At 43.6% G+C, this 26,190-nt stretch overlaps 1 protein-coding gene across 5 annotated transcripts in view; it reads left to right on the top strand.

The window, feature by feature from the left end:
• SPATA13 (spermatogenesis associated 13) overlaps nt 1-26,190 on the top strand; it is a 162,415-nt gene that overhangs the window by 18,660 nt on the left and 117,565 nt on the right. The window contains exon 1 of one of the 5 annotated variants that reach the window (XM_053385872.1): nt 4,495-4,610. The exons of 2 other annotated variants lie outside the window; for them this stretch is intronic. In XM_053385872.1, the coding sequence (XP_053241847.1) occupies nt 4,533-4,610 (78 nt within the window). In that variant the 5' untranslated portion in view covers nt 4,495-4,532. Of the gene's footprint in view, nt 1-4,494; nt 4,626-26,190 lie in introns of those variants that run through there. 2 more of the 5 variants (XM_053385871.1, XM_053385879.1) reach the window with 2 other exon arrangements.

Genomic DNA, 26,190 nt, shown 5'->3' with positions numbered 1-26,190 from the left:
TCACAGTGTAGCACAGACTTCTTTTGAGCAAAGAAGGCTCCATGGAGGAGGTATCTCAGGTGATTAAAAAGCTCAAGAATTAGAAATCTGTGAGGCCAGATGGTTTTGTGGGGGATTTCTATTAGAGAGGGAGAGAGAGACCTGCCGATCCTTTACCTAATGAACTTCTTGAAAAGCATGCTGGCTTTGGGGGTACCACCAGATTTGTGGAAGGTTTCAGGATTAATGGTGTTACCCAAGCCTGGAAAGAACAGAGGGTGGTTGAGTCAAACAGGGTGATTGCATTAGTGCAGAGGTTCGCGACCTGTCATCTTCCAGATGTTGCTGGACTACAACTCTTCTCACCTGGTTGTGGCTGATAGGAGCTAGAGTCCAACAATACCTGGAAGGTACCATGATTTTATATATGTATATAGTTTTTATTCTATCCATGTTTAATTGCATTTTAATGATTAGTTTTTCTATGTTTTTAGCTGTTCCTGTTTTTATCTGTAAAATGCCTTGAGTCCCCTCAGGGGGATGATGATATATTATATTATATTATATTATATTATATTATATTATATTATTATTATATTAATTTATTTATTTTAATAGCAGCATCCTGTAAATTCTTGCACTTGACATAAAAAATAAAAGTTTTATAGATTGAAATGAGGGTTCCTAACAAGACCCTAACAAGAAAAAATGGGTTTGGGAAATATACAAATAACTGCAGAGCCATACCTTTACAAGTAATCGGAAGCAGTGGTGAGTGTTAACTATTTGAACTGGCGACCAGTGGTGGCACTGCACAAAGGAATGAAGCAGGGGCACCCTCTTCCACAACGCCTATTTGCAATCTTTTTGGAAGCTCAAGTCCTGCCTTTGCCAACCTGTGCCCTCCAGTTGTTTTGGGCTACAGATCTCATCAGCCCCAGGCAGCATACCTTAAAGAGGAGCAGATCAGTTGCATGGCATTAACTTTCTGTAGACTTTCTGTAGACTGTACACAGCACTTCCTGTTAGTCCCTCAACTGATGAATGTTTATTTAATTGTGTATTACGTTTCTATCCTACCTTTTCTTCAAGGAGCTCATCCATTCTACCCTCACAGCCTGCCTATCCATTCTACCCTCACAACAACACAGTGAGGTAAGTTAGGCTGAGAGATGGTGACTGGCCCAAGGTCACCCTGTACACTTCATTGCTGAGCAGGGTTTTGAACTCTGGTCTCCCAGGTCCTAGCCCAACAATCTAACCACTACACCACAATGGCTCCTGGAAAGAAAGATGATAATGAAATGACTCAAGAAAAGGAAGCTTTATACATGGGAGATCTGGCTGCAACCTATGACATTCAGCTTTCCCTTAAGGGATTGACTTGCTCCTTGTATCTTATGTTATTTCTGAAAATTTGCTTGAAAATGGGTTAGTGGGTTTCCCCTACTTGGTAACCTTGCTCTACATTTCTGTGCTAATCCAAATTGATTTCTCAAAGATTAAACTGCTTGAGGGAGGGAGACTTTGGGAGCCATACTTAAACATGCAATGACAAAAACAGCGTAGCTTAATCCATACGGATAGGCAAAGGATATTCAGCAAGACACATTCAGCTATTACTGTGGCATCCCAGGGTGTTCAGCTGCTATTTCGGTTCCAGCGTGCTGGGAGATGCAACAAGGAAAATCTCCCTTGCAGGCAGCCCAGAAAACCTGACAGGTGGACTCCTCACAAGGCTGGAAACAGCCGGAGAGCCTTATTATACCATCTTCAGAGGGATAGAGTAGGACAGGTGAGCATAGAAGGCAAAGAGTAAGGAGAGGATGATGAGAGAGTTGGTGCCTTCTGTGAACTACAGGCTTGCTAAATAAGATGCATAATAAAATAGTAACCTGCAGCTCTCTTAAACAGGGCTGCAGAACCCCAGGCCTGGGAGCCAAATGTGGCCCTCCAAGCCCCTCTATCTGGCCCTTGGACTCTGCCAAGGCTACAACTTGTCCTGTACCCTCCTCTGTTTTGGAAGCACTGGTGCATTGAGTGGACAAGACCAATAGTGGGTCCCATGGTCAAGAAGGTGGTTTCTGCACATTCTGTAGAGGAAAGTGAGGGGCAGATGGGGCTCGTCAACCTGGGAAGGCAGCCCATTTAGAGCACATGGCTTCCTCTAAAGAATCCTTGGAACTGTAGTTTGAGGGTGTTGGGAATTGTACCTCCTCAAGGGGTAAAACAGTAGTTCCAAGGATTATTTAAGAGAAGACATGTGCATTAATAATATAATATGGATATAATTTGAAAGCCACTGAAAAATAATAATCCTTAGCATTTATCCAGGGCTTTGGGGTATTTAAATATTACATGCAGTATTTTGTAATCCTCATTGCAACTTGGATATTGTTAATTAGTATTATTATCCCTATGCTACAGATTAAGAGGACTGATCTGTAGTCTACAGATTAAGAGGACTGACGCCTGCCAACCTAGCAGTTCGAAAGCACCCCCGGGTGCAAGTAGATAAATAGGGACCACTTACTGGCGGGAAGGTAAACGGTGCTTCCGTGTGCTGCGCTGGCTCGCCAGATGCAGCTTTGTCACGCTGGCCACGTGACCCAGAAAGTGTCTCCGGACAGCGCTGGCCCCCGGCCTCTTAAGTGAGATGGGCGCACAACCCTAGAGTCTGTCAAGACTGGCCCATACGGGCAGGGGTACCTTTACCTTTACCTTTAAGAGGACTGAAGCTGAGAGGGTGGTGGCTTGACAAAGGGCACTTAGTGAGATCATTATTAAAGTTACGTTTTTTAAAATTTTTGTGCTATTCAGCCAAAAAGGCACACGTGACAGAGGTGAGATTAGAACCAAATAATTTCTTTTTCCTTACTAAGTCTCTTAGCCACATCCCTAATGAAAGTAGATGTGTTGGTTTAAAAAGAATAATGGAAACCAGATTAATGGTCCACAATACAATGCATACTTAAAAGTCATTGTCTGACTAGGTTAACTACTTGGGCAAAATGCATGTTGTTATCAGTATAATTATATTCTAACACGTTATCTAAGGAATGATTGTAAGTTTTCCATGAATGATATGTGAGGGGGTCAGTGCCTGGAGTGAGTGTCAATTAGATATTCTCATGTACATTTTTCCCAACTGTGAATAATGCTGTGTAGCACTGAACAGAACTAATCACATGGCACTACCAATATTTCTGCAGAGAGAGAGTTTCTCATTCTCACTATATTAACACATTTATTTGTGCAAGTGCCCAAGGTCCAAGATTAAAGGTCACAAGTAAGGAGGGAGGGGAAAGAAATTTCATCCGGTTCACATTCAAAGGTGAACCTACCTAATTCACACTTTCCAAAACAGTTCGTGAACTGAAATGCAGCCATCCTTTGAAATTCACACTTCTCTGAATTTTGCAATGTTATTCTCCAACCGAGTAGTATACAAACCTGAATATACTGGGGTGAAGCGTGTGTAAGATCCTGTATGTCGTAGTGTTTACAGTCCTGGAGTAGAACCTGGCAGACCATGGTCCAAATCACCATACAACTAAGAAACCCCCTGGGTGACCTTGGGCCAGTCACTATCTTTCAGTCTAACCTACCTCACAGGATAGTTGTGAGTATAAAATGAAGAGGGGATGAAAATGTGTACATTTCCCTGAGCTCCTTGGACAAAAGGTGGAGTATGGGTGTAAACAAACAAACATGGTTATTTTGGTGAAAATAACATTAAAATGCATTATATTAGAGGAATTCACTTTGCAAAAAAGTGTATATTATTTATATATTAGAGGAATTCACTTTGCTAAAATGTGTATATTAGGGAAAATTGCAAGTAAACATTAGGAGAAATTCACTGGATTCTCATGAGGACTTTTTTTTTTTTAATTGCAAACTGAAGTGGAAATGTAGAGAACTCAAGACTGGGAAAATGAAAAACATAAGAGAAACCCAAATTGACAGGTGCCCTTCCCTACCTTCAAGAGTCAGATCCCATGAGAAAAAAGGTCACCCCTCAGTAGACTTCGGTAGCGCTGAGGCAGCCGCTCAGATTTTGAGACAAGGCCCATAGAGAAGCCCAGCTCCCCACAGAGCATGTGTAAATGTACAATGCATGTCATGGCTCTGTGTCAACACTGAGAGGAGAGACAAAGGAGTGATTCTCAAAGGAGGTCTGTTTTCCCCTGCTTTAATAAATGCACCAGTTTGATTTCTGTACTCGGATCTCTCCTCCCTTCCCCCATGCAAACTGTTTGGCTAACCTGTTAGTCTCCACTCAGACTGGTAAAACCAGCTAATCTGATTAGTTCACTCACACACACACACACACACACACACACACACACAAGCGAAGAAAGGCTGCTGGGGAATAGTGGGGCCTACACAGCACTCTGAGGCTCCTGCTTCGATCAATAGGTTAGGGGGTTGCCGAATGCGTGAGTGCAGCGTGGCACAAGTGCACAGTCAGCCTGCTCTTGAGGGAGAGACAAGTGTTGCTGCCTTTTTCCCCTGACCTGGGCCTCGGGACCACATGAGTATGAGCCGTCATGTTTCGTGTCACATTCAATGTGGTGACAGAGAAAGTTACCTTCACCTTGGCAGCCTGCCCCTCCATCGCGTGGAAGGTAAGCTCCAAAAAGGTAGGCAGAGAGCAGAAGGGCTTGTAAGAAAAGGTCGCTTTTTCAGGATTGGTATTTACAGCTAGGCTGAAGTGGATCGCAGCGGAAGGTTGCCCGTTCAAGATTAATGTTCTGGTTTGCAGGAAAGGATTGTATGCACTTTGTTTTGGGAAATTGTCTGAGTGGTCTGGTTTTTCCTTTGCGGAGGATGGGACTTATTCATGTGGTTTAAACAAAGCAACAGGCCACAACTGTCTCCCTTGAAATGGAAGATGAAAAGAGCCCTCCAATTTGCAGAAGCCAGAAATGTGAAAAAAAAGTGACCTAACATTGTCTGCTTACTTTTGAAGCCCGTTTTTCCAAGCTCCTAACCCGCCATATGGGCGGGTTTCCGTCTTAGGAAACGATAGTACAAATCGGAAAAGGGGGTCTTTTCACTGTGCAATGCAGAATGGAGGCTGTGCTTTTGGACTGCCATTTCAAAAGGTTAATAGTGAGGAGCTATCTGGAATACATGAGTAATATGGTCCAGCTTCGCTACATTGCAAAGGAAAGGATTTTAAATGAATGTCTTTGTTGCATTTCATTTTTTAAATTGCTTTGTTTTTATCCAGTACTCTATAATATAGCTTTCTACTAGAAAGTAGAATTTCTGCTACCTAAAAACTGTGGTTGAAAACAAGTTTCAGGAATAACATAATGCATGCCTGACAAATAATATTTTGGCATAACCCACAACATATATGTGCATCGTGTCGTACACTGTATGCAATTAGCATGAAATACATTGTAAGTAGGAGTGTTAAGTGAAGCCAATTTTCTTTTGTAGATTGAGTCAGCCAGCTCTTGGTAATACAGTAGAAAAGGGAATATTTTGGTTTTAGCGTCAAGTAAAGACATACCCATTTGTTTACCGTTTCTTGGTTATTTGTGTGCGCTGTAGGTTCCCCCCCTGTAATTATAATGTTTTGCATTGATATTGAGTTTGTTTTGTTTTTACCAGCTCTTTTTGATGCACAGTTCTTCGTGTTTTTAATTGCATGTACCCCCTCTGGGATCATATGATGAAGTGCAGGCTACAAGTACTCTCATTAAATTAATGAATATTAGTACATCTATGGCTATAAATGTTTTAAAATATATGACTGAACACACTAAATAACTTTTAACCTACTTTATGCAGGAGACCAGTCAGCAACAATCTCTTTGAGCTCAAACACACATCTACACTACTACACAACTACCCTCCACCCCACTTTTATTCCAACTGGGAACTGTATAGGAGAGATTCCTGGTGAATTTGTGTTCTCTGTCACTTTTATTCTGGGAGAACATACTGCTGAGAGCAATGACTGTCTATTCTTGTTTGTACACAGCTTAGTACATGCAGTGGGTCATACTTGTGGCTTTTAGTTGTAGGCATCAGTGCTGATGTTAAATATGGATGTGGTTTGTTTAGGCAACAAGAATGCACAAGTTAAACCAAATATGGAATAGTGCCTTAGGCTGCAATCCTAACCCCACTTCATTGGGTGTAAGCCTAATTGAATTCAGTAGAAATTGCTTTTGACTAGTCATGTTTAGGATTGCAGTGTTACCTATTTCAGTGTTCTGGTCACTTTGCGATTGATTGTGGAACCTGCTGTCAGTTTTGATCAAGAGTGTGCATGTGTCAATACCTAACTCGAGAGAATAGAAATTTCAACAAGAAGAGCTGTAAATTAATAGAAGTGCTTGGATTCCCCTGTCTCCACCATACTGTGCCATTTTGTCAGCTGTAACCTAGCAATCATGATGCAGCAGATTCCATGCAATGTGCTAGGAAGCAGTGAAAAAATTTGACCACGTGATCATACATTACTCAAACATTGCAGCAAAACAGACAAGCTTTACACCTTTCTCTTTGTATTCTCAACGAAAATAGTTAAGTAAACCAAACATGTGTCCTATGGAAGTCCCACTGTGGTCACTGGGCATTACTCCCTAGTAAGTGGGCCTACAATTGTTTGCAAATAACACAGTCTGAGTTCAGAAAGAAAATAAATCCTGGTTACATATTACTGAAGAACCTGAAGAAAAACTGAATATAATTTGAGGGAGAAAGGAGCAAAGAGTCTTTCTTACACCAGGCCTTGTACATAACAAGGAAGCATTCAACCAAACATGCAGAGGAAAACTTCAGAACTATACAGCCAATCAGGGCACAGTGCCACATTGGCAAGCATCATGCCACTCTGCATGGTTTGCTGAGCAACACCTCCACCTGCCCTCCCCAGCTAGTTGACTGTAAGTGTAACTAACAGAAATAACCCTGAAGTCACACCCACAGTGATATCTGCAGTTGCACTTCCAACAATAATAGCAACCTGATTGACTTTTCTGTTCATTTCTTTCACATTTAAAACAAAGACACCTTCTATTCCATTCCTGCCATAGGATCTTCTGTGGCATCAAGGGGAGGGGAGAGGGAAAACATTCTGTTGAGCAGGGAGAAATCTTTGCACCGATGGAACATTCTCCTTGGCGCTATCTTGGAAGCAACCCAGAACGTGCCATGACGACACACACTGTGCCAGAACTGTCCTGATAGGCTGTCAGTGTAGCAGTGATGTATTTCTGTTTCCCCAGCATGTTGAAGTCTTAGGATCGCTCAGCCTGCTATGCTGCCACTCATCTAGTAATTAGAGCCCCAACACAAGAGCTTTGGGGAAGACGTCCAAGGCCTCACTCAATAGAATTAGCAGGAGCACCCCACCCCATCCGCCACAAGATGTGAAGCAACTGAAGGTTGGGGCAGGACTGGCAGTGGCGGGGGAAGGGGTGTGTGGTCCACCCCAGGTGTTATCACTGAGAGGGGGTGACAAAATGAGCTTTTTTAAAAAATTGGGCTCACGAAACTTTTTAGGAGTGACGCGGTGACTTAGGTGCCTGCAGGTTCTGCGCTGCCTGAAACGGCAGTGTGGGACTTGCGTCTGCCTACTGCCTCTCCCTCAGCCGCCCTATAGCTTAGGGGGAGGCCGAGGAGAGGCTCTAAGCATCGGAGAGGCTCACCCCACCCCCATGGGCGTGGATCACCCCGCCCCCATAGAGGCTCATCCCGCCCCCAGCTGCAGGACACGCCCCCACACCAGGCACCCAAGCGACTAGCTACACACTGCTGAGGACAGGTGACCACTAAGTCTAGAGTTCTAGTCCTAGACTTCTGGCTCCACCTGTATTTCAGAGTTAAACACAAGTGCAAAAGGCATGGTAAATGATGAGTAAATCAAACAGGCAGAAGTTTGAGCAGCTGCAAGTGGCACTCATAGTGTTTTGGGCTGTGTACACAACCCTGTTTACTCTGCATCCTAGTGCTCTCAGTTTGGGAAGTGGTGTACACGTGATATTAGCCGCGATCCACACCTATCCTGTCATTTCTTATGAAACACTGTGCTTTGATGCATTTCTCCCCAAACCAACTTTGATCCAAATTGAGAAAAAGAACAACCTAGCTGTGTTGTAAGCCGACAATGTGCTCATAGCCTTGGTGTTGATGGCCTTGAACACTGGCTGCTTTTGAGGCTGCTTATATATGTTATCTTACTGATGACAGTTCTCCTGGCATAAATCCTGAAATGCCTTGCCAAAATAACATCACTCTTCGTTCCTGTGAAATAGACAATGCGGATCCTCTGCCTGATAGGCAATTGGAGCGTAATACGAATTTGTTGCCAGCTTTTAAATATATGCAGTGCCTGGTGTCAAAGCAGTCTCTCTCTGTGTGTTTGACAGTTAGAACCGTTAGGAATGAGAAGTTACGCCTTTTAAAGCCTATTGTTTAAGACTGATGCAGCAGCAGGTTGTAATAAAAGGTGGAAAGGCTTGCATCCTGTCCTGGAAACAAAAGCATTAGCTATGAAAGGAAAAGAGAACAAGGGAGCAACTTATTCCTTACCAAACTCTCTCGAGCCGTTTCTGCCCCTTAACTGTTTTAATGCCCATCCCTTAATGCTGAACATAATAGAGTTGTGTAGATTTGGCAGATCCCAAAGGCTGCAGTCCTAACCTTACTTACGTGGGAGTAAGCCCCATTGAAGAAGACTCACTTGTGAATACACATGGTTAGGATGGTGCTGTAGTTCTATAAGAATAGCTATTATCTTTATAGCACTATATACAGAGCTCTGCTCTGCTCCTAAATGCTCTTCTTATTGCTTCTCACTAAGGCATACTTTGTGCAGTCATTGGTAATGCTTAAATGTAAATGCATCTCTTCAACAAATGACCAAGAAGAGGGGGTGACCAGCCTGTCTGAAGCATGAGGGAGAGTTGCCATCTCACATAGGCTTTTAAATCTCCATCTGAAGCATAAAATGGGCCTGTCATAAATGGGCCTGTCATCTGCTCCGGTCCTTGTTGTGATGTGCACTTACAGGCCTGGTCTCAAACACAGGTGTTGTGATGCTGGCTCATAGGCAGCCTTCAAGTCAGCTGGAGTGGGAGACATGAAACTGTGGTACTGAAACCTAATGGTGATCAGCTGACATTGGAATTAAGGTCTAGACAGATAAGAGCCCGATAGGCAAGGCCAAGCTGACGGTTGACCAATGAAGCCCAAGCCTGACCTGGACACTTTTAAAGCTCAGGATTATTTGCGGGGTAGCAGTGTGCTTTAATTGACAGCCCTTCAGATACCTGGAAACTGCTATTATGTCTCCCTTTACTCTTCCCCAGCTTAAGCATACCCAGTCCTTTCCATTGTTCTGCTTTGGACTCCACACATAAAAGAAAGGTAAAGGGACCCCTGACCATTTGGTCCAGTCGTGGCCAACTCTGGGGTTGTGGCACTCATCTCGCTCATCTCCAAGGGAGCCGGCGTATAGCTTCCGGTTCATGTGGCCAGCATGACTTCTGGCGAACCAGAGCAGCGCACGGAAACGCTGTTTGCCTTCCCACTGAAGCAGTACCTATTTATTTACTTGCACTTTGACGTGCTTTCAAACTGCTAGGTTGGCAGGAACTGGGACCGAGCAACGGGAGCTCACCCCGTCACGGGGATTCGAACCGCCGACCTTTGATCGGCAAGTCCTAGGCTCTGTGGTTTAACCCACGGCGCCGCCTGCGTCCCTCAATACCCAATACACATACCCAATCCTGGCAAGCCTCTTCCAGATAAACTCAAGTTTGGTAATGTCCTTCTTAAAATGTGGCACCCAGACCATAGTACAGATGTAGCTGGGAGAAGGGGAAACATAGCTTGGTTGGACATCAGAAAACTGAAGCAGAAGTACCATGCAGTTTGCTAGTAGGCACATCTGCCATGCAAGCTGCAGAAGCCTGGAGAAAGCTGCATGTGTCACATCAGCAGCAGGACTTCACTTTTCAGCAAAGTCAGAGCTGAACTTTCATCACCCAGTCAATGGCAAATAGCTTTCATCTGCTGTAATTTGCTGTGTGTCGTGAATGAGTATGGTGTAAAACAAAGTCCACTCTTTTATCCAATACTGCCTGTGGCTTCCAGGGTTTTTCCTTTTAATATAATTTTTTCGCCTTACTTTTTATTGATATGAAAGTGAAGATTTTTGTCCTTTTTTACTTGAACAGGCATTTCCTAGTTAGACGTTAATCTGAATGGGCCTATGGTGGGTCACACAAAAGCCATTCATCAATGTCCTTTAAAAGGGAACAAGCTGTAAACAGAATAATGTGCTTTTCAAATCAAGACCAAAGAGACCATTGGAGTAAAACATCCCATTCTTTCAATGTCGTGGAAAATGTTACACAAAAACTAATTACATTCCAAAACATAACCATGCTAATAAGAATAATGCAGAAATCTTTGTGGTGTCCTTTTTATTGTTTTATAAGGACAATGGATATTGTATAACACAACAAGTGATGTTGACAACCTTGAAACTGATACAAGGTCACATTGAGTTTGAGACCCTTTCTCTTGTGCATTAACACCTCCATATAAAGCCTTAAGCAACGTTACTTGTGCTGCCATCTTTTTATGACCAGTATTCAATACTTCATGCACAACTAGAAACTATGCTTCCCTGTGCATCACTTATAAGCAAAAATCCAGAGGAAATATAACTATTTCATTGTACTTACTGTACTCAGTTCGTAACTATGAGAGATACATGTGAAACAGCCTCATTCTACCACACAACCTAAACCCAAGATCTGTAGACTACCTTCTGGATAAAACACAGACAGTATGTAGAAAAAACAGCAACGCATTTTTGGGAGGGCAGTAGGAGGAATTCATTGCAGATCCAATTCACTACTATCTAATAAGTGGTAAGGGATGATGGCAAAGTTTTGAGGGAGTTTCCTTCACTTGTTGTTTAGTCGTTTAGTTGTGTCCGACTCTTCGTGACCCCATGGACCAGAGCACGCCAGGCACTCCTGTCTTCCACTGCCTCCTGCAATTTGGTCAAACTCATGCTGGTAGCTTTGAGAACACTATCCAACCATCTCGTCCTCTGTCGTCCCCTTCTCCTTGTGCCCTCCATCTTTCCCAACATCAGGGTCTTTTCCAGGGAGTCTTCTCTTCTCATGAGGTGGCCAAAGTATTGGAGTTTCAGCTTCATGATCTGTCCTTCCAGTGAGCACTCAGGGCTGATTTCCTTCACTACATATTTTTATTTATTTTCTTAAATTTATATCTGACCTTTCTTCCATCAATGGAACCCAGAGCTGCAAGATCACAGACATACTGTCCATCCAGACCCTCACCAGCATGAATTTCTTCTCCCACCATAACTGTGGTTAAGGGATATGTTGGCACATCCCAGTGAACAAGCCAGGTTCCCTGCTTATCCTGTATCCATCCATATTAGTCAGGATTCTTAACCAGAGTTTGAAGCAGGTCACAAATGCTCATTAAGTGAAGGACCTGGTTGGCCTTCGCTGTGATTAAAGCATCCCTGAAAACTGCACAAGCTCTAAGAGAATAAATAGTGCCTGAATTTAAAACTTCTTCGCACTGTGCGCACAAAAGCTCATGACATAATGAAGTGGTAAGAAGCCACAACTGTTGCAAGATCTGTGGACAATGCTGCAGACACTTTACTCTTTTGGAATGCATTCCACTTTGCAGAATTGTGGTGGAAGCTCCACCTTGTGGCAAAGTCCCTGTCTTTTCTGCCAGCCTTGTACCCTACTCAGGAAATTTCTGTTTCTCCAAGCTATCTAACGTGTCATGGCCCCTGTGAGACTTATGTGAGCATAATATGGTGACTGTGGGCATGTATGTTTTCTCTTGTCATTTTAGTCTCTTGAGCGTGAGGGACAAATAAATTTGGGAAGCCCAGTTTAAAATGTTGTGTTTGTGTATTGCACCATGACTGTGCATGGCACTTTACACTGTGGAGTCACTAAAGGAAAGAAGGAGTTCCCATCCCCTGACAGTTTAGTATCTAACTGAGGGAAGATAGAGGCAGTGGTCACAAGGTAGTCATTTGCAAGCAGATGCACTTGCACACACCTAGGCTTAATTTGCAGTTGAGGACTAATTCAGCCACCTACAACTGGCTGGTGAGGCCTTGTTGGTGCCGCTTCCACTGGGAGCTCTCTGGTTGAAGCTGACCCATAGCAGGGCCTTTTCATTGGTGGCTCTCCATTTGTGAAAGACCCTCTCTAGTGTGGCCTGTCTGTCTCCATCATAATTAACTCTCAGGAAGAATTTGAAAACATTCCTGTTTTTTACCCAGGCATTTGGAGTACAACTCCAGGATTACAGGATGAAATAATACTTTTTACTGCAATCAGTGCCTTTTAAAATGCTTTATACTGTGACTGCTCTTGGTTGTTCTTAACTTTCATTGTTTTTGGAATGTTTTAACTGTTCTAGAATGTTTTTGTTTTAAAATTGTGGAACTGTTTGCTGCCCTGAGCTCCTTCCGGAAGCACAGCAAGATTAATAATAATAATAATCTTAAGTCAAACCCTCACAGAAAAAGTGGGCCTTAATCAGGGATTTGAAGTAAAAGAGAGGTGTTGTCAGATAGGTGTTGTGGGGAATGAATTCTGAGGATCGTGGACAGCAAGAGAGAAATGATGGAGTTCTAGGAAAATACATAGAAAGCTGCCTTATACTGAATCAGACCATTGATCAATGTGGAGATGGCAGAGACCAAACATGGATGTTTTTTCCACGCCCTTTAGCACTGCACTATGACCCGTCCCCTAACAAAGCGTTGAGACAAATCAGAATACCTTTGTGAGTTTGGGGTGATATAAAGAGCAAAGGCCAAGACCAGGGATGTCAACAAGGCTGTAGAGGGTTATAAAGGACAAAAGGTTTATTCTGGAACTACTAAGAAGCCACTGTGGGGGATGCAACAGCTTTCTAGGTTGTATGTATCAGCATGCATACCTATGAAGTTCGGAGCAGCATCCGCTGGGTTCTCAGGAAGCCTTCTGTCCAAATACACCCTTGTAGGAACTTCTAAAACATTTTGCTTAGTGCTCTTAAAATACTTTTCAATGCTCTTTCTTCTTTCTGTAATATTTACCATTCTCCTGCTACTGGCTGAAACGGCTTTGTTTGATGCCTGCAATAATTTTGGTATCTATTATATGACATGAATTGAAGGGATCATTGGTTTAAATTTCAGAAGTAAGCACAAGTAACTTCAAAAGTAATTGATTTTCATAGGGGAGGGAATTATTGGGTAACTCCAATAGAAGCTTCTGAGAAGGTCAGTTTTGCATGGCAGAGTTCTATAAATTGTTACAGATGCATTGTTGCACTTTGAAATTCTGGAACAAATAGCTTGCTTTGAAAAATGTGGGGGAAACAGAGAACAGAACAAATTAAATTACTCACAGCACAGAAGACAGCAGGAAGAATGGCAGATGGTGTCAAATTAACTTCTTATGGACCAATTCAGAGATGAATGTTAACAGAAAACCAGAACGGCTACATGGATTAGTGGTGACCGGGCAACAAAATAACCCAAAAATGTTTGCCATGATGGCTGAGGTCTCATGGATAACAGTGGACAAATTAGGAACATAGGAAGCTGCTTTATACCAAGTCAGACCATTGGCTCATCTAGTTCAGTATTGCCTACACTGACTGGCAGCTGCTCTCCAGGGTTTAGGTTGAGGATACCTGGAGATGCTGAGGATTGAACCAGGGACTTTCTGCATACAAGGGAGATGCTCTACCACTAAGCACGGACTTTTCTGCACTAAAAACAAACCAGTTTAAAAGTGGTTGCTCTTGGCTAGGTTATACACCATGTGATGCTAGGAATGCTGTAGTGTTTGTTACTAGGGTAATTGCTGGGGTAACCAATGGGTCTTAAACCCTCAGTGACTTCCCCTGCATGTGAAGATAGTCTCCGGTGGATAGAGCGGGCAAGACCAATAGTGGGTCCAACAGCCAATAAGACAGTGTCTACACGTGCTGTAGAGGGAAGTGAGGGACAGATGGGGCTCGCCAACCTGGGAAGGAAGCCATCTAGGAGAAGGAAACTCTGATCCTAAACCTCTGCTGCCTTGCAAGATATCTTCCAGAGAAGAAAAGGCTAAGGGGTAAACCCTACGCAAATCTGGAGCCCCTAAGACAATTGGATAGCACCTTGTATCCCTCCTTCCAGCAACTCCTGCAGCCAAGCTGGTTCCAAACATATTGCTCTGATTTCCTTTGGACCAAATCTGCAACAGCGGTCTTGTTGTCTGGGCAGCCCAGGACCACCACACACGCTGCCCAGGTTTGCATCCCAGGAAAGTCACTTTGGTGCTGCTAACACAGTGGTTCGATTTCACTCCTGGAGGTGCACTCCATTGTCTCTCAGGACAGACAGATGCTAACAAGTGTGACTAGTGTTATAGGCAAATATGACAGGGAAATATTTTGAATGGGGACTTAATTTAAACTGAGTGCAGTAGAGATACTGAAGAGTGTTACAGGCTAGTAAGCATTAGTGCCGGTGTCTCATTTTTTTGTGAGCTAAGAGGAAATTGTTTTGTCTCAATTTTCCAATATTTCTCAGTGTCAATGGTACGATACCTTAAAGCAGCAGTGGATAACACTTTGTCAGTCTGAGGGCTGCATTTCCCAGTGGGAGCCTTCTGGGGGCTGCATGTAAGGAGTGGGTGGGGTAGATGCAAAAGTGAGCATGGCAATGAGATGTTCCTCTTGCCTTTGGACAGTAGGATTCATTCCCTTCCATTTGCCTGGGCAAATAGAAATGCCTTAACCTGGTGGAGGAAAAATGGTAATGTCAGTCATTATGTCCTGTCTCTTTGGGGAGGCCATTTAGACTGGGGGAGCCATTGCAGAAAAGTTTCTCTCCTGTTGGAGATACACAACATACCTCCATTAAGGAAGGATTTCCTGTTTCCCTGGACCTTTGTGTGAGCCTCTTGACTTACTGAGTTGTGCTGATTCTGATGGCTGCATTGTGTATGGTTATTATTTATTGTTTTGTATTTTTTATTGGTGACTTTGCTCAATTGTCTTGGCCATTTCTTCTGTGATGAAGAGCAGGCAATAAATATCCTAAATAAATAAGGAAGGTATTCAGAAAAGAACTTCAGCTTAGAAGGATGATGGTCCTTCTATCTGAGGGGCTGTTTGGTCCAAGCCCAGCTTAAAGATTAAGAATTGTTACGAAGAGAAAGTAGAAGGGACCTTGAAGCTGCCTATCCACCATTACCTTCTGGATATTGCGAGATGTATTGTTTTTCTATTTTCTAGTAATTATTTCTACATTTGCATATATACATGTAAATTAGCATATGATTTTTGGGGGGAAACACCTGCCCTCTTTTGTCCTCTCTTTTGGTGATGCATGTCCCCTTTCTGGCCACTCTAGCCTCAAGTGAAAAGCTTAAGATTTGGGGAGGCTGATACATGAAGTCAATGCAGCAACCATGTGGGTGGGTGGTAATCACACGGGTCTTTCCTAGCCATCTTTTTCTTCTGCAAGGTTTAATATTTAGAACCATAGATCCGTGGTTGAGCATCTGCTTTACACACAGAAAGTCTCAGTTTCAATCCCTGGTATTTCCAGGTAGGGTTGAGAGAGTAACTCCTTCCTCAAATCCTGGAGAGCCTCTGTCAGTCAGTGCTAGTCATCACTGAGCTAGAAGGACCCAATTATTTGACTTTGGATCAGCCAGTTTCCTATGTTGCTATGTTCATTTGTACCCAATGTTCACGGCCATTCTAAGGTTTCTTTTATTGTCTCATCTACACATGTAATCACACCATTTTCTTTCTCTCTCTAAATAATGTTACTTGCATTGACCCCTTGGGTCTGATGAACTATAAATCTAAATAATGCGTGAGATGATGACCAAGGCATTTTTGCGGTACCAGGGAAGTCAAGGACATCTCATTATCCAGGCCTTCCTTCCCTTCCCTTCTACTTCCTTCAGCTTTTGATTAACCTGCAGGTTGTGTAAACAGATCAGAGACTGAAGTGAGTTAAGGGGCCTATTATCTCAGGATAATGAACCATGTAAATATGTGTTCGGGTGAGAGCCTATGTTGAATCAAGACATAGATTTTATCCATTTTCTGCCACTTGTAGCCAGCAGAAACGCCACAGCCCAATTAACAGAGATGTAGCCAATTTGCTTGTATCTGAGATGATTAATCATCTTTTGCAGCAACACAGCACAGCTTACATGTAGTGGTTTGTTCCTCTGTCAAATGATGCACCACTGATTCAGATAGATGGAGAGAAGGGTATCTCTCCAGATCAGGGGATTTCAAGTTTAGGTTCTGTGATGAAACAATCAGTCAAGGTGAGCAAGCTGCCCCAAATATAGCTTCTTTACCAATAGTGATCTTTTTCTGCAATCTGCTATTTCAGAGAAACATTCTGCAACATAGGAGCCAGCTCTTAAGGGCTGAGGTCCCTTTGCCCCCCTCCCCATAAAATATTTGAGGGGGCCAGGCTTGTGCAGAGTTGGTGGGCATTGCCATTCAAATGGTGTGCATGTGCCACATCTTGTGATTGATTATGCGGGGTGGGGCTTACCTGGGTCTGCTCAATATTTCATTCAAGTTGGCAGCCCTGTTCTGCGACATATTTATTTGGTGGCCTTTGCCAGTAGTGAGGCCCACTGAGCTTCATAAATTGCCCTGGAAAAGTAGTGGGTCAATATCTACCATAAACTGTGATGTGCTCAAAAGAAATAGTTAGTCCCCCTGAACTGTGATATCCCATGGAAACTTATCCAGAGTTGTTCAATATTCAGGCTTTGGAAAGTTAACTTATTACCAAAGCAAGAATATTTGCTTTTGATCTCATTAAAACCCCTGCTGTTATACCCTTTAGATAGTTAGTAAGAGTAACAGGCCAGGACATGGAAGACTGGGGTTCAAATCTCTACCGCAGGCATAGGCAAACTCAGCCCTCCAGATGTTTTGAGACTACAATTCCCATCACCCCTGACCACTGATCCTGTTAGCTAGGGATGATGGGAGTTGTAGTCCCAAAATATCTGGAGGGCCGAGTTTGCCTATGCCTGCTCTGCTGGGCCATGAAGCTCACTGGCTGACCATGGGCCAGTCACTGTCTCTCATTCTATCCTACCTCACAGGGTTGTTGTGAGGCTAAAAAGGGAAGAGGGAGAATCATGTGTATGCTACCTTGAGCTCCTTGGAGGAAAGGTAGGGTATGTATGTAACAATCAATCAATCAATCAATCAATCAATAATAAATAAATAAATAAATAGGTGATGGTGAACAACAACAACAACAACAACAACAACAGGCAATCTTTTCTTTAAAAACAACAGACCTACCGTTACTCATCTTCTCCTCTTAGTGGGGCACATTCTACCTTCTCTTCATCATCTAAAAGCTCCATGGTAGCTGCATAGGAGTTGCTGTGCTGGAGGCAGCCCAATATATTTTGGTGGCTGAGAAAATCCAAATATATTAATAAATAACAATTCCCAGTTTTCAGTCCTTGAATGACACCCTGTCAAATTGTTGCCCAGTCCTACTTCATATGCCTCGGTTGATATAAAAGGCAGGATGCCCCCCCATTCAAATCACCGCCCACACACCCAAGCAGCTAAAAGTGTTCTTGTTGTGGCTACCTCTTCTGAGTCATCATCTCAACCCTTCGCATCTGACAGTGAGTACCCATATGAAGAGGCCATGCTCCTGGTGTCTTTCTGAATTGCTGCCAAAGTGTTCCTGTAAATTCACAGATAAATAACAAAGGCCACAGTTTTAATGGGCAAAACTACACGTGACCATTATTATGTTTTCTGTGGGTGGTTGGTTGGTTGGTTAAGTGTGCTTAACCTGGCAGCATTTATTTTGAAGAAAAATAGGATCCAATTCAGAATTTGCTCCTCATCTGAATCAGGGCCCAGCATAGTACTGGTTTTCTTGCCCCTGTTTAGTATAAATAGCTCTACAAAGTGCTGTTTTACTGCAAGCAGCATTTTCAGGGACAAAGAGCAGCCAGTGGGCTATTCTGAGTGCAGGACCCCAATTTGACCTGGGAGCAAGTTTTGGATTGGGATCCATGCAGATTAATAGCCCCACCCCACTAATAAACACCACCAGGTTAAGCACACATATTGCTTTTTAAGTGTGAGTAATTGACACAGGTAAAGGTAGGGAGGTAGTGGAGGACAGAGGTGCCTGGCGTGCTCTGGTCCATGGGGTCACGAAGAGTCGGACACGACTAAACGACTAAACAACAACAACAAAGGTAAAGAGATCCTAAAAACTGGGCATTTGATGCTGCAATTGTTATTTGTACCACTAGAGGTCAGAAGAAAACACAGCCAGAAAAAAAGAATTGCATGCAAATGACACAGGAAGCATCACATCCAAAACTGCACTTTCCAGGCAGCTTATGTTCCCAATTAACAAGACAGCATGTTTCAATTTTTCAAAAATAATTTTACGTTTCCGTTGCCTAGCAACCAGGAAGCACATTTTTAAAATAAAGCATATGCCAAGATTTTCCATTGTACTTTATTCTAGTTCACAAGAATACAACTTTGCAAGGGGTGTGGGGCAGAGAACCACCCCGGCGGTATGTTAATTATGTCTTTGTCAAGATGCAACACTCTAGTTAAGAGCCTTATACTTTGAGACTGCAGGTGCTTCAAACCAACAGATAAAAAACCCCCAGATAAAACTATGTAAATTTTCACTGCACTTTTCCTCCCAGTTGGCAAACCAGATCTTCCACCCTCTGTTTTGCAAATCGGTTGGCACAAGAAGTGATAAAACTAGCATTCAGTCCATTTCCAGATGCCCATGTACTGTGGCTTCACTTTTGGTTTCCATTCAAGATGCTGACATTTCCTTCTGGCTGATTTTATGTGGGATGCCCTATCTTGGGGTTTTGTCCTTAGGAATACCCAGTCCCTTCTCTTATAAAGTTGCATCAGCAGCATAAACTATATTCTACTTTTCTTTTTGTACCTCCGCACGTTTTCCCTGGTACCCTTCAGCTGTTTAAGAACAAACCCAGCAATCAGCACCATTGATCACCACACTGAAAGAGTAGGAAGACTTGAGTGTAGAAGAAGGATTAAGGGGTGTGTTAGGCAAAGTAAGCTGTGTTGGTTCATGATAAGTAAATCCAAAATCCAGGGTCAGGCCATTAGGACAAACCAAAACAATGCAGACTTTGACCCTGGTTTGCACATCATGGTAGCCAAGGTTACAGGTTGTGGTTAAGGAGAGTTCTTAACTATGATCCTGTTGAAATTTTGGTTTAGCAGCATTGCCACACTGTGCTAAAAGGACCAGAGAGAAGCAAAGTGGGTGTGAAATCCTTTCTGGGAGCCAACACATTGCCCTGGAATAAACTGTAGTTTGGCTTTCTGTGACATCCAAATGAAACCTATGAAGGAGCAAGCTTTTAATTTCTCCAGAACCTGCCTACCTCCCAAGTGGAGCCAAAACTATTTAAGTCTTTTATCTCCTCCCATATGCCATCTTAAGACTGTAGTGTAGACTCCATGACTTTGACATTAAGGCCATATTCAATGCCATATATTTAAAGCACTATGATATAGTCATGACTTCCCACAAAGAATTCTGGGAGCTGTGGTTTGTTAAGGGTGCTGAGAGTTGTTAAAAGGCTCCCATTCTTCTCAGAGTAGTTTAACTCCTCCTCCTAACTCGTCTACCCCTGCTTTGTTTTACATCTAGCCTGAGGGAAAGTTCTGGAAAAATTCAAAAGCTTTCTCGCTATTTTGGGACATTTTGGTTGGTCTAAGAGATATTCACCTGACTGTGGATATTGGATCTTTATCATCTGTAGACGCTAAAGATTAGTAGCATGCACCCAAAGCTTTTAATTAAAAGGATATGTAGGTACCTACAATATAACATGGTGGTAACAGTATCTCAGACTGAAAACTGCATTTTAGACTTCTTTCAGAGAAAAGCCCACACTTCAGGATTTCAGGTAGCTTTTCTGAAAGAAATTGAACAGTATTTTTTAATTTCTGTTGCATTTTCCATTCATTCTTATTGCTTGGTGCGGTGAAATCGTAGTGCTTGATAGGATGTGAATGGCATTTATTTTTGTCACTGTGCATCAGAAAAGAAATGTGTTCTGACTCCCTTCAATATGTCACCTCAAAACCATTTGGCAAGAAGGGAGAGAGATTTTCTGAAAACAACAGTGGCTTCCTTTTTTCTTTTTCTTTTTGCATCTGAATATATTTGCAGCTGAGTATTAATCTACAGCCATTACTCATCACCACTGAATGCAAGTTGATCTTGCACAAACAATTAACATGGCACATTGCAACAAATGGAAAGGAATTAAAAATTAAGCTGCACACCACAGACTACAAACTCTGTTACTAAACCAGAGGGCAGTTTAAAACAACGAAAAACAAAACTCCGAACTGCTGTATTGGCTACAAATGTACAGAGCAATGCTAACTATAGGAAGCCGGTGGAAATTAATGTCGAGTTAAGTAAAGCCAGTATAAGCTTTGCACTTCCCTAGATCTTCCTTTGGCATAAGTTCTCCCATTTAAATCCCCTCTCAGGAGTGGGGCTGCTGCCAGCTGAGTCTGCCTGAGCCTGGCAGAGGGACAACAAAAAGCTTTTAATACACTGTACAATTTGACTTATATGGCCCTTACTGCTAGTATAAGTTCCGCCAGGTAACCAGATCACATAGAATCATAGAATTGTGGAGCTGGGAGGGACCCCAAGGTGGGCAGAATGGGAAGCTTCGTGCTGGCAGAGACAAGCACTGGCCAGCAGGGCTGGGCAGAGGGACACCTTTGCCTAGTCCAACCCCCCTACCGAGCCCAGTGCAAAGGTTAGCTTAGATTGCAGTCGCAGCATGTGCAGCTGCAACAACTGCATAATGCGTCCCAGTTTAGCCCTGCTTTCCCTCCCTTCGTTGTCAGCCCTGTGTTTGAATGTTATATTGTAAGCTCCTTGGGGCAGAGCCCTGTCCTCTTATCCTCTGCTAAATGTCATGACTACAGATGGCGCTGTGTAAATAATTAGAATTATAGCAAAGGCACTAACAGCTGCTGAAGTCAGGGCATCTTGAGAATATAGGCTTCCTCACAGTTCCTAGGCAAGGCATTTTTTTGGCATTAATCTGGGGTGAAACTGCTTAAAAAATATCCCTTTGTATTTGAAAGGGGAGGAAAAATGACTCACTGGGTTGGAATTGTTCACTTCTCAATGCTGGCATGGAGGAGGTCCATCTAGAACAGCTCTTTTTTGTTGCAAGTATTTTCCCCCTATGAAGATAATAAACCTTGACATTCAAGTCAATTTGTCCCCTTCTGAGACAAGGCTCTGATGCTGGCAAATAGAGACACACACTGGCACGTAGCCTTATTAGTATCGATGGGAATTTCTGTAATGTAACGGGTTTAGAAGGGGCCAGTGGGTGTCAACTACCGAATGCTCAAAGCAGGGTTGGGTGGGCTATATCAAAAGTCCAATTTCAAGAATGACACATCATTCAAGAAACTGTCCCAAACCATCTCTATAGTTATGTTGTATCATCTCAGTCTTCATGTTTTCCTCCATGATGGTAGAGTACGTAAAGTGCATGTTGAAGGACTAGATGGACAAATAGTCTAGCCTAGTATAAGATCACTTCCTACATTCCCGCCAATGACCTCATTCTCCTTCCTGAGCAATTTCCACGCAGGCTGATGTCATTGTTGAAAGTCATTAGAAATTATTGCCATGCTCTTGGATTCAGTGGAGATGTCCAGCTACCGATGACTCCAAAAGACTCTGTAGGGAGGGGGCAGTAAGGTTTGGAACAGCACTGGCAGAGTTTAGTTTAGAAAACCCTTCCAACTTCCTTTCCCCAATGCTTTATTTATCTGGGGCTGCGGGGTAAGTTAGGCTGAGAACCAGGGGCTGCACAGGTTCACACAGTGAGCTTCATGGCTGAGGTTGGTGGTACAAAGTGTGGGATATTGCTCTAGCAGAAAAGCTGGCTGGTGTGAGTAGGACTGGGAGAAAAATGAAAGTAAAATATATGTTAGAAGGTAATATCCACTTACTGAATGAGGCAGCTAGACTGGTGACTGGGAGTGGCCGCCGGTACCACATAACACTGGTCCTGAGAGATCTGCATTGGCTCCCAGTATGTTTCCAAGCACAATTCAAAGTGTTGGTGCTGACCTCTAAAGCCCTAAACGGCCTCGGTCCTGTATACCTGAAGGAGCGTCTCCACCCCCATCGTTCAGCCCGGACACTGAGATCCAGCACTGAGGGCCTTCTGGCGGTTCCCTCATTGCGAGAAGTGAGGTTACAGGGAACCAGACAGAGGGCCTTCTCAGTAGTGGCGCCCACCCTGTGGAACACCCTCCCTTCAGCGGTACCTATTTATCTACTTGCACTGGTATGCTTTTAAACTGCTAGGATGGCAGGAGCTGGGACACAGCAATGGGAGCTCACCCCGTTGTACAGATTCAAACTGCTAACCTTCCAGTCGGCAAGCCCAAGAGGCTCTGTGGTTTAAACCACTGCGCCACCTGCATTTGGGGGCTACATGCAAGTGAGCCCACCTACCCACCACTTTCTGTCATCCCTGCACTCTCCCCTCCTCCAATACAGATGTGAAGGAAATAAGCAGCTATCCTATCTTTAAAAGACATTTGAAGGCAGCCCTGTTTAGGGAAGTTTTTAATATTTAATGCTGTATTGTTTTTAACACTTGATTGGGAGCCGCCCAGAGTGGCTGGGGAAACTCAGCCAGATGGGCGTGGTATAAATAATAAATTATTATTATTATTATTATTATTATTATTATTATTATTATTATTACTGTGTATGCAACAAAGCAGGTTGATTTTGTGGGGTGCTGGAGGCAGCGGGCTTCAACTTAGAAGGCCACCTCTAGCTTTGAGTCCCCAGTGCCTCATTCTTCCTTGCAAATGTGCTCAGCTTAGGGGGTTTTTTGAAGAAAGTGTTGCTGGCACTTATCCTGAGTAATGGGAACCAATGTTTCAGTGCAAAGCATTAGATGAGACTGCTGCAGAGGAGGATCAATATTCACAATGAAGATTGCAGGTTTGACAGATCGAAACACATTCTGTTTCCCTGAGAATCAATAACTATATCAGCTACCAGTGGCTTTCCAAAGTACCTTTCTTTTATGCAAGGTGGTGCCACCACAAATGCAATTAAGTACAAACATTTATAAATGCGCACTAAACAGCATAGCTTCATCCTGGTTGGAATTGCAGCATATTCGGTGAATTTAACTGCCCTGTTCTGTAGATCCTTGAGACGTCTGTAAAACTAAAGCTAGGACAAATGGATCTGCATAGCAATAGTGAGAGAATAGCATCTGATATCAGTATAAAACACTGTTTTTCTTCCTAAAGTAGCATACCAGCATGCCTAACGCACAGGGCTACAGGTATTATTAGCTATACATAAAACTTAATGTCAAGATAGGCTTGAATGCCCCATCCTCACTTTGATATTTGAAAAATCAGCATAAACAGCCAGTGAGAGTTAAAAGACAGCATGTTGGAGCCAGTGGCTGGGCGGGCCAGGATGTGGAAGAAAGGAAGCCTTCATGTACCGAGCCCAGAGCACTGACCCATCGAGCTCAGCATTGCCTATCAACAGAATCATGGAAGTGTAGAGAAGGGACCACGAGGATCTTGTAGTCCAACTCCCTGCAATGCTGGTATCTTTTGCCCAATGTGGAACTCGAACCCACAACCCTGAGACTGAGTCCCATGCTCTACTGACTGAGCTGACTGGAAGCAGCTAGCCAGAGTTTCAGGCCGAGGTCTTTCCCAGCTCTGCCAGAAAATACATATTAATTAGAAATACCAGGGGTTTCATGCATGCAAAGCATCTCATATATTTTTTAATTACATTTGTATTCTACTTTTCCTCCAAGGAGCTCAAAGCGTTGTATGCCATTCTCCCTGCCACCCTATTTTATCTTCATAATAATAACGCTGTGGGGATGATTAAGCTGAGCTGCGGTGAATGGCCCAAGGTCACCCAGTGACCTGTATAGCTGAGTAGCGATTTGAACCCTGGTGTCCCAGGCACCTAGTTCAATACACTTTAACTGTTACACCACAATGGCTATCAAAGCATGCCTTGAACCCTTCTCCCAAATTGCAGCTGGGAATTGGCTGAGAACATCTGTGGGCATGCTGTTGCCAAGCAACATAGGTGCCAACTCCCTGGGGACCTATGTGCTTGAGCACCCACAAATTTCAGTGCCAGTGCCATGCATGCCGCATGGCACCCATGGCCCTAGGCACCCACGGTCACAGGGCCAAGCTGGCACTCCTGCCAAGTAATTTAAAGCCATCTGAATTTCTGTATTGGAGGAGGGGAGAGTGCAGGGATGACAGAAAGTGGTGGGTAGGTGGGCTCACTTGCATGTAGCCCCCAAATGCAGGTGGCGCAGTGGTTTAAACCACAGAGCCTCTTGGGCTTGCCGACTAGAACGTTAGCAGTTTGAATCTGTACAACGGGGTGAGCTCCCATTGCTGTGTCCCAGCTCCTGCCATCCTAGCAGTTTAAAAGCATACCAGTGCAAGTAGATAAATAGGTACCACTGCGGCTGTAAGGTAAATTGCGTTTCCATGCACTCTGGCACTCGTTACGGTGTCCCGTTGCGCCAGTAGCAGTTTAGTCATGCTGACCAGATGACCCGGAAAGCTATCTGTGGAGAAATGCCAGCTCCCTTGGCCTGAAGCGAGATGAGCACCACAGAGATGAATGCCACACCCCCTAGTTGCCTTTGACTGGACTTAACCGTCCAGGGGTCCTTTGCCTTTACCTTTACCTACCCCTAAAAGAATACAAGGCCTTACACCCCAAAATGAATGTTCCTCACCCCTGGAAAAGAAGATGAATCCCATCATGACTTATGAAAGCACTTAATGTTGCAATTGTGCTCAAAGCTCTTTGGAGAGCTGCATTGTGCTATTATGATGGTTGAACAATACAATCCTCTGAGATCACCGAAAGTCCTGCAGCTCTCACTTGTTGATTCTCTTCTTTGGCTCTGGTAGAGAAACCTGGGGCCACATTAGTGGCCTGGTCAGGCCAGCTTGGCAGGCTTATCACAGGAAGTAATAAAAATAGCAAGTGCTTTACTAGAAGCACAATAAGGTGACTGGCAAGTTTTATAACTGGTTCTTCTACATTTGTTAGGGGGAGAAATAAATCCCTGGTTTCTCTGGGGCTTTTCAGTGGTTCTTTTTTTAAAAGCAGTTTGTAAATAAAGCTCTTACATGTTAAGGGAGAGAATGAAGTGTGCTGCTGGTGGTTGGGCAGACTTTATAATTGAATGGCTGTCTCTTCAAGCAGGGTTCATGGACTCAATAATTCCACTTCCAAAAGGGATGCATTCTCCTGACAAGCATTTATTGTGAGTCCTATTCTGTATGAATGGTAAGATTCGAAGACTGCAGTGGGGAAGAGAGTAGGCTGCAATGGAAGAATCCTAGAGTCAGAGAACTGCAGAGTTGGAAGGGACCCTGAGGTCAACTTCCTGTAATGCAGGGCTCAAGGTTTCACCCCTGCCCCATTTACTTCTCTTGCTTTTTAAAATTAGGAACATGAGAAGCTACTTTACACCCAGCCAGGCCAATTGTCCATCTTGTGCTAAGCTCTCTGAGTGGCAGCTCCTCTCAGGTAGAGTTCTTTTGTATGACCCTCTGACTAAACACCAGGAAGGACTTTCTGACAGGTGGATGACCACCAATCAGGGATGCTTTGGTTTAGATTCCTGCATTGCAGGGGGATGGACTTCCAACTCTATGATTCTATGGGATCCATTAAACTTGGGATACCAAAGATTGCATTGAGGGAGTTCTGCATGCAGAGCATTTGTTCCATCACTGAGTTGTGGTTCAATTCTCCCCATACGCCATCTCTTTACATTTTATATCCCATCCTCTTCTGTCTCTTCTGTCTCCACAACTGTATAAGGTTGCCAAATGTAGATTTCAAAAATTCTGGTTTCTGTCAGGCCAAGGGATCATGGACATTGTTAGCAGGACCCACATGTCGGGTCTTTTCAGTGTAGCTGGGCGTATTGCAAAACAGATTTCTGGGGAGAAGTCAGCCACCCACTGTCTTAAAATTGCTCTGAGACATCTGTA

The sequence above is a fragment of the Podarcis raffonei genome, chromosome 4, assembly GCF_027172205.1.
Source record: "Podarcis raffonei isolate rPodRaf1 chromosome 4, rPodRaf1.pri, whole genome shotgun sequence".
NCBI classification, from domain to species: Eukaryota; Metazoa; Chordata; class Lepidosauria; order Squamata; family Lacertidae; genus Podarcis; species Podarcis raffonei.
The sequence above is the reverse complement of the archived record's forward strand: the minus strand, read 5'-3'. Positions and strand labels throughout refer to the sequence as shown.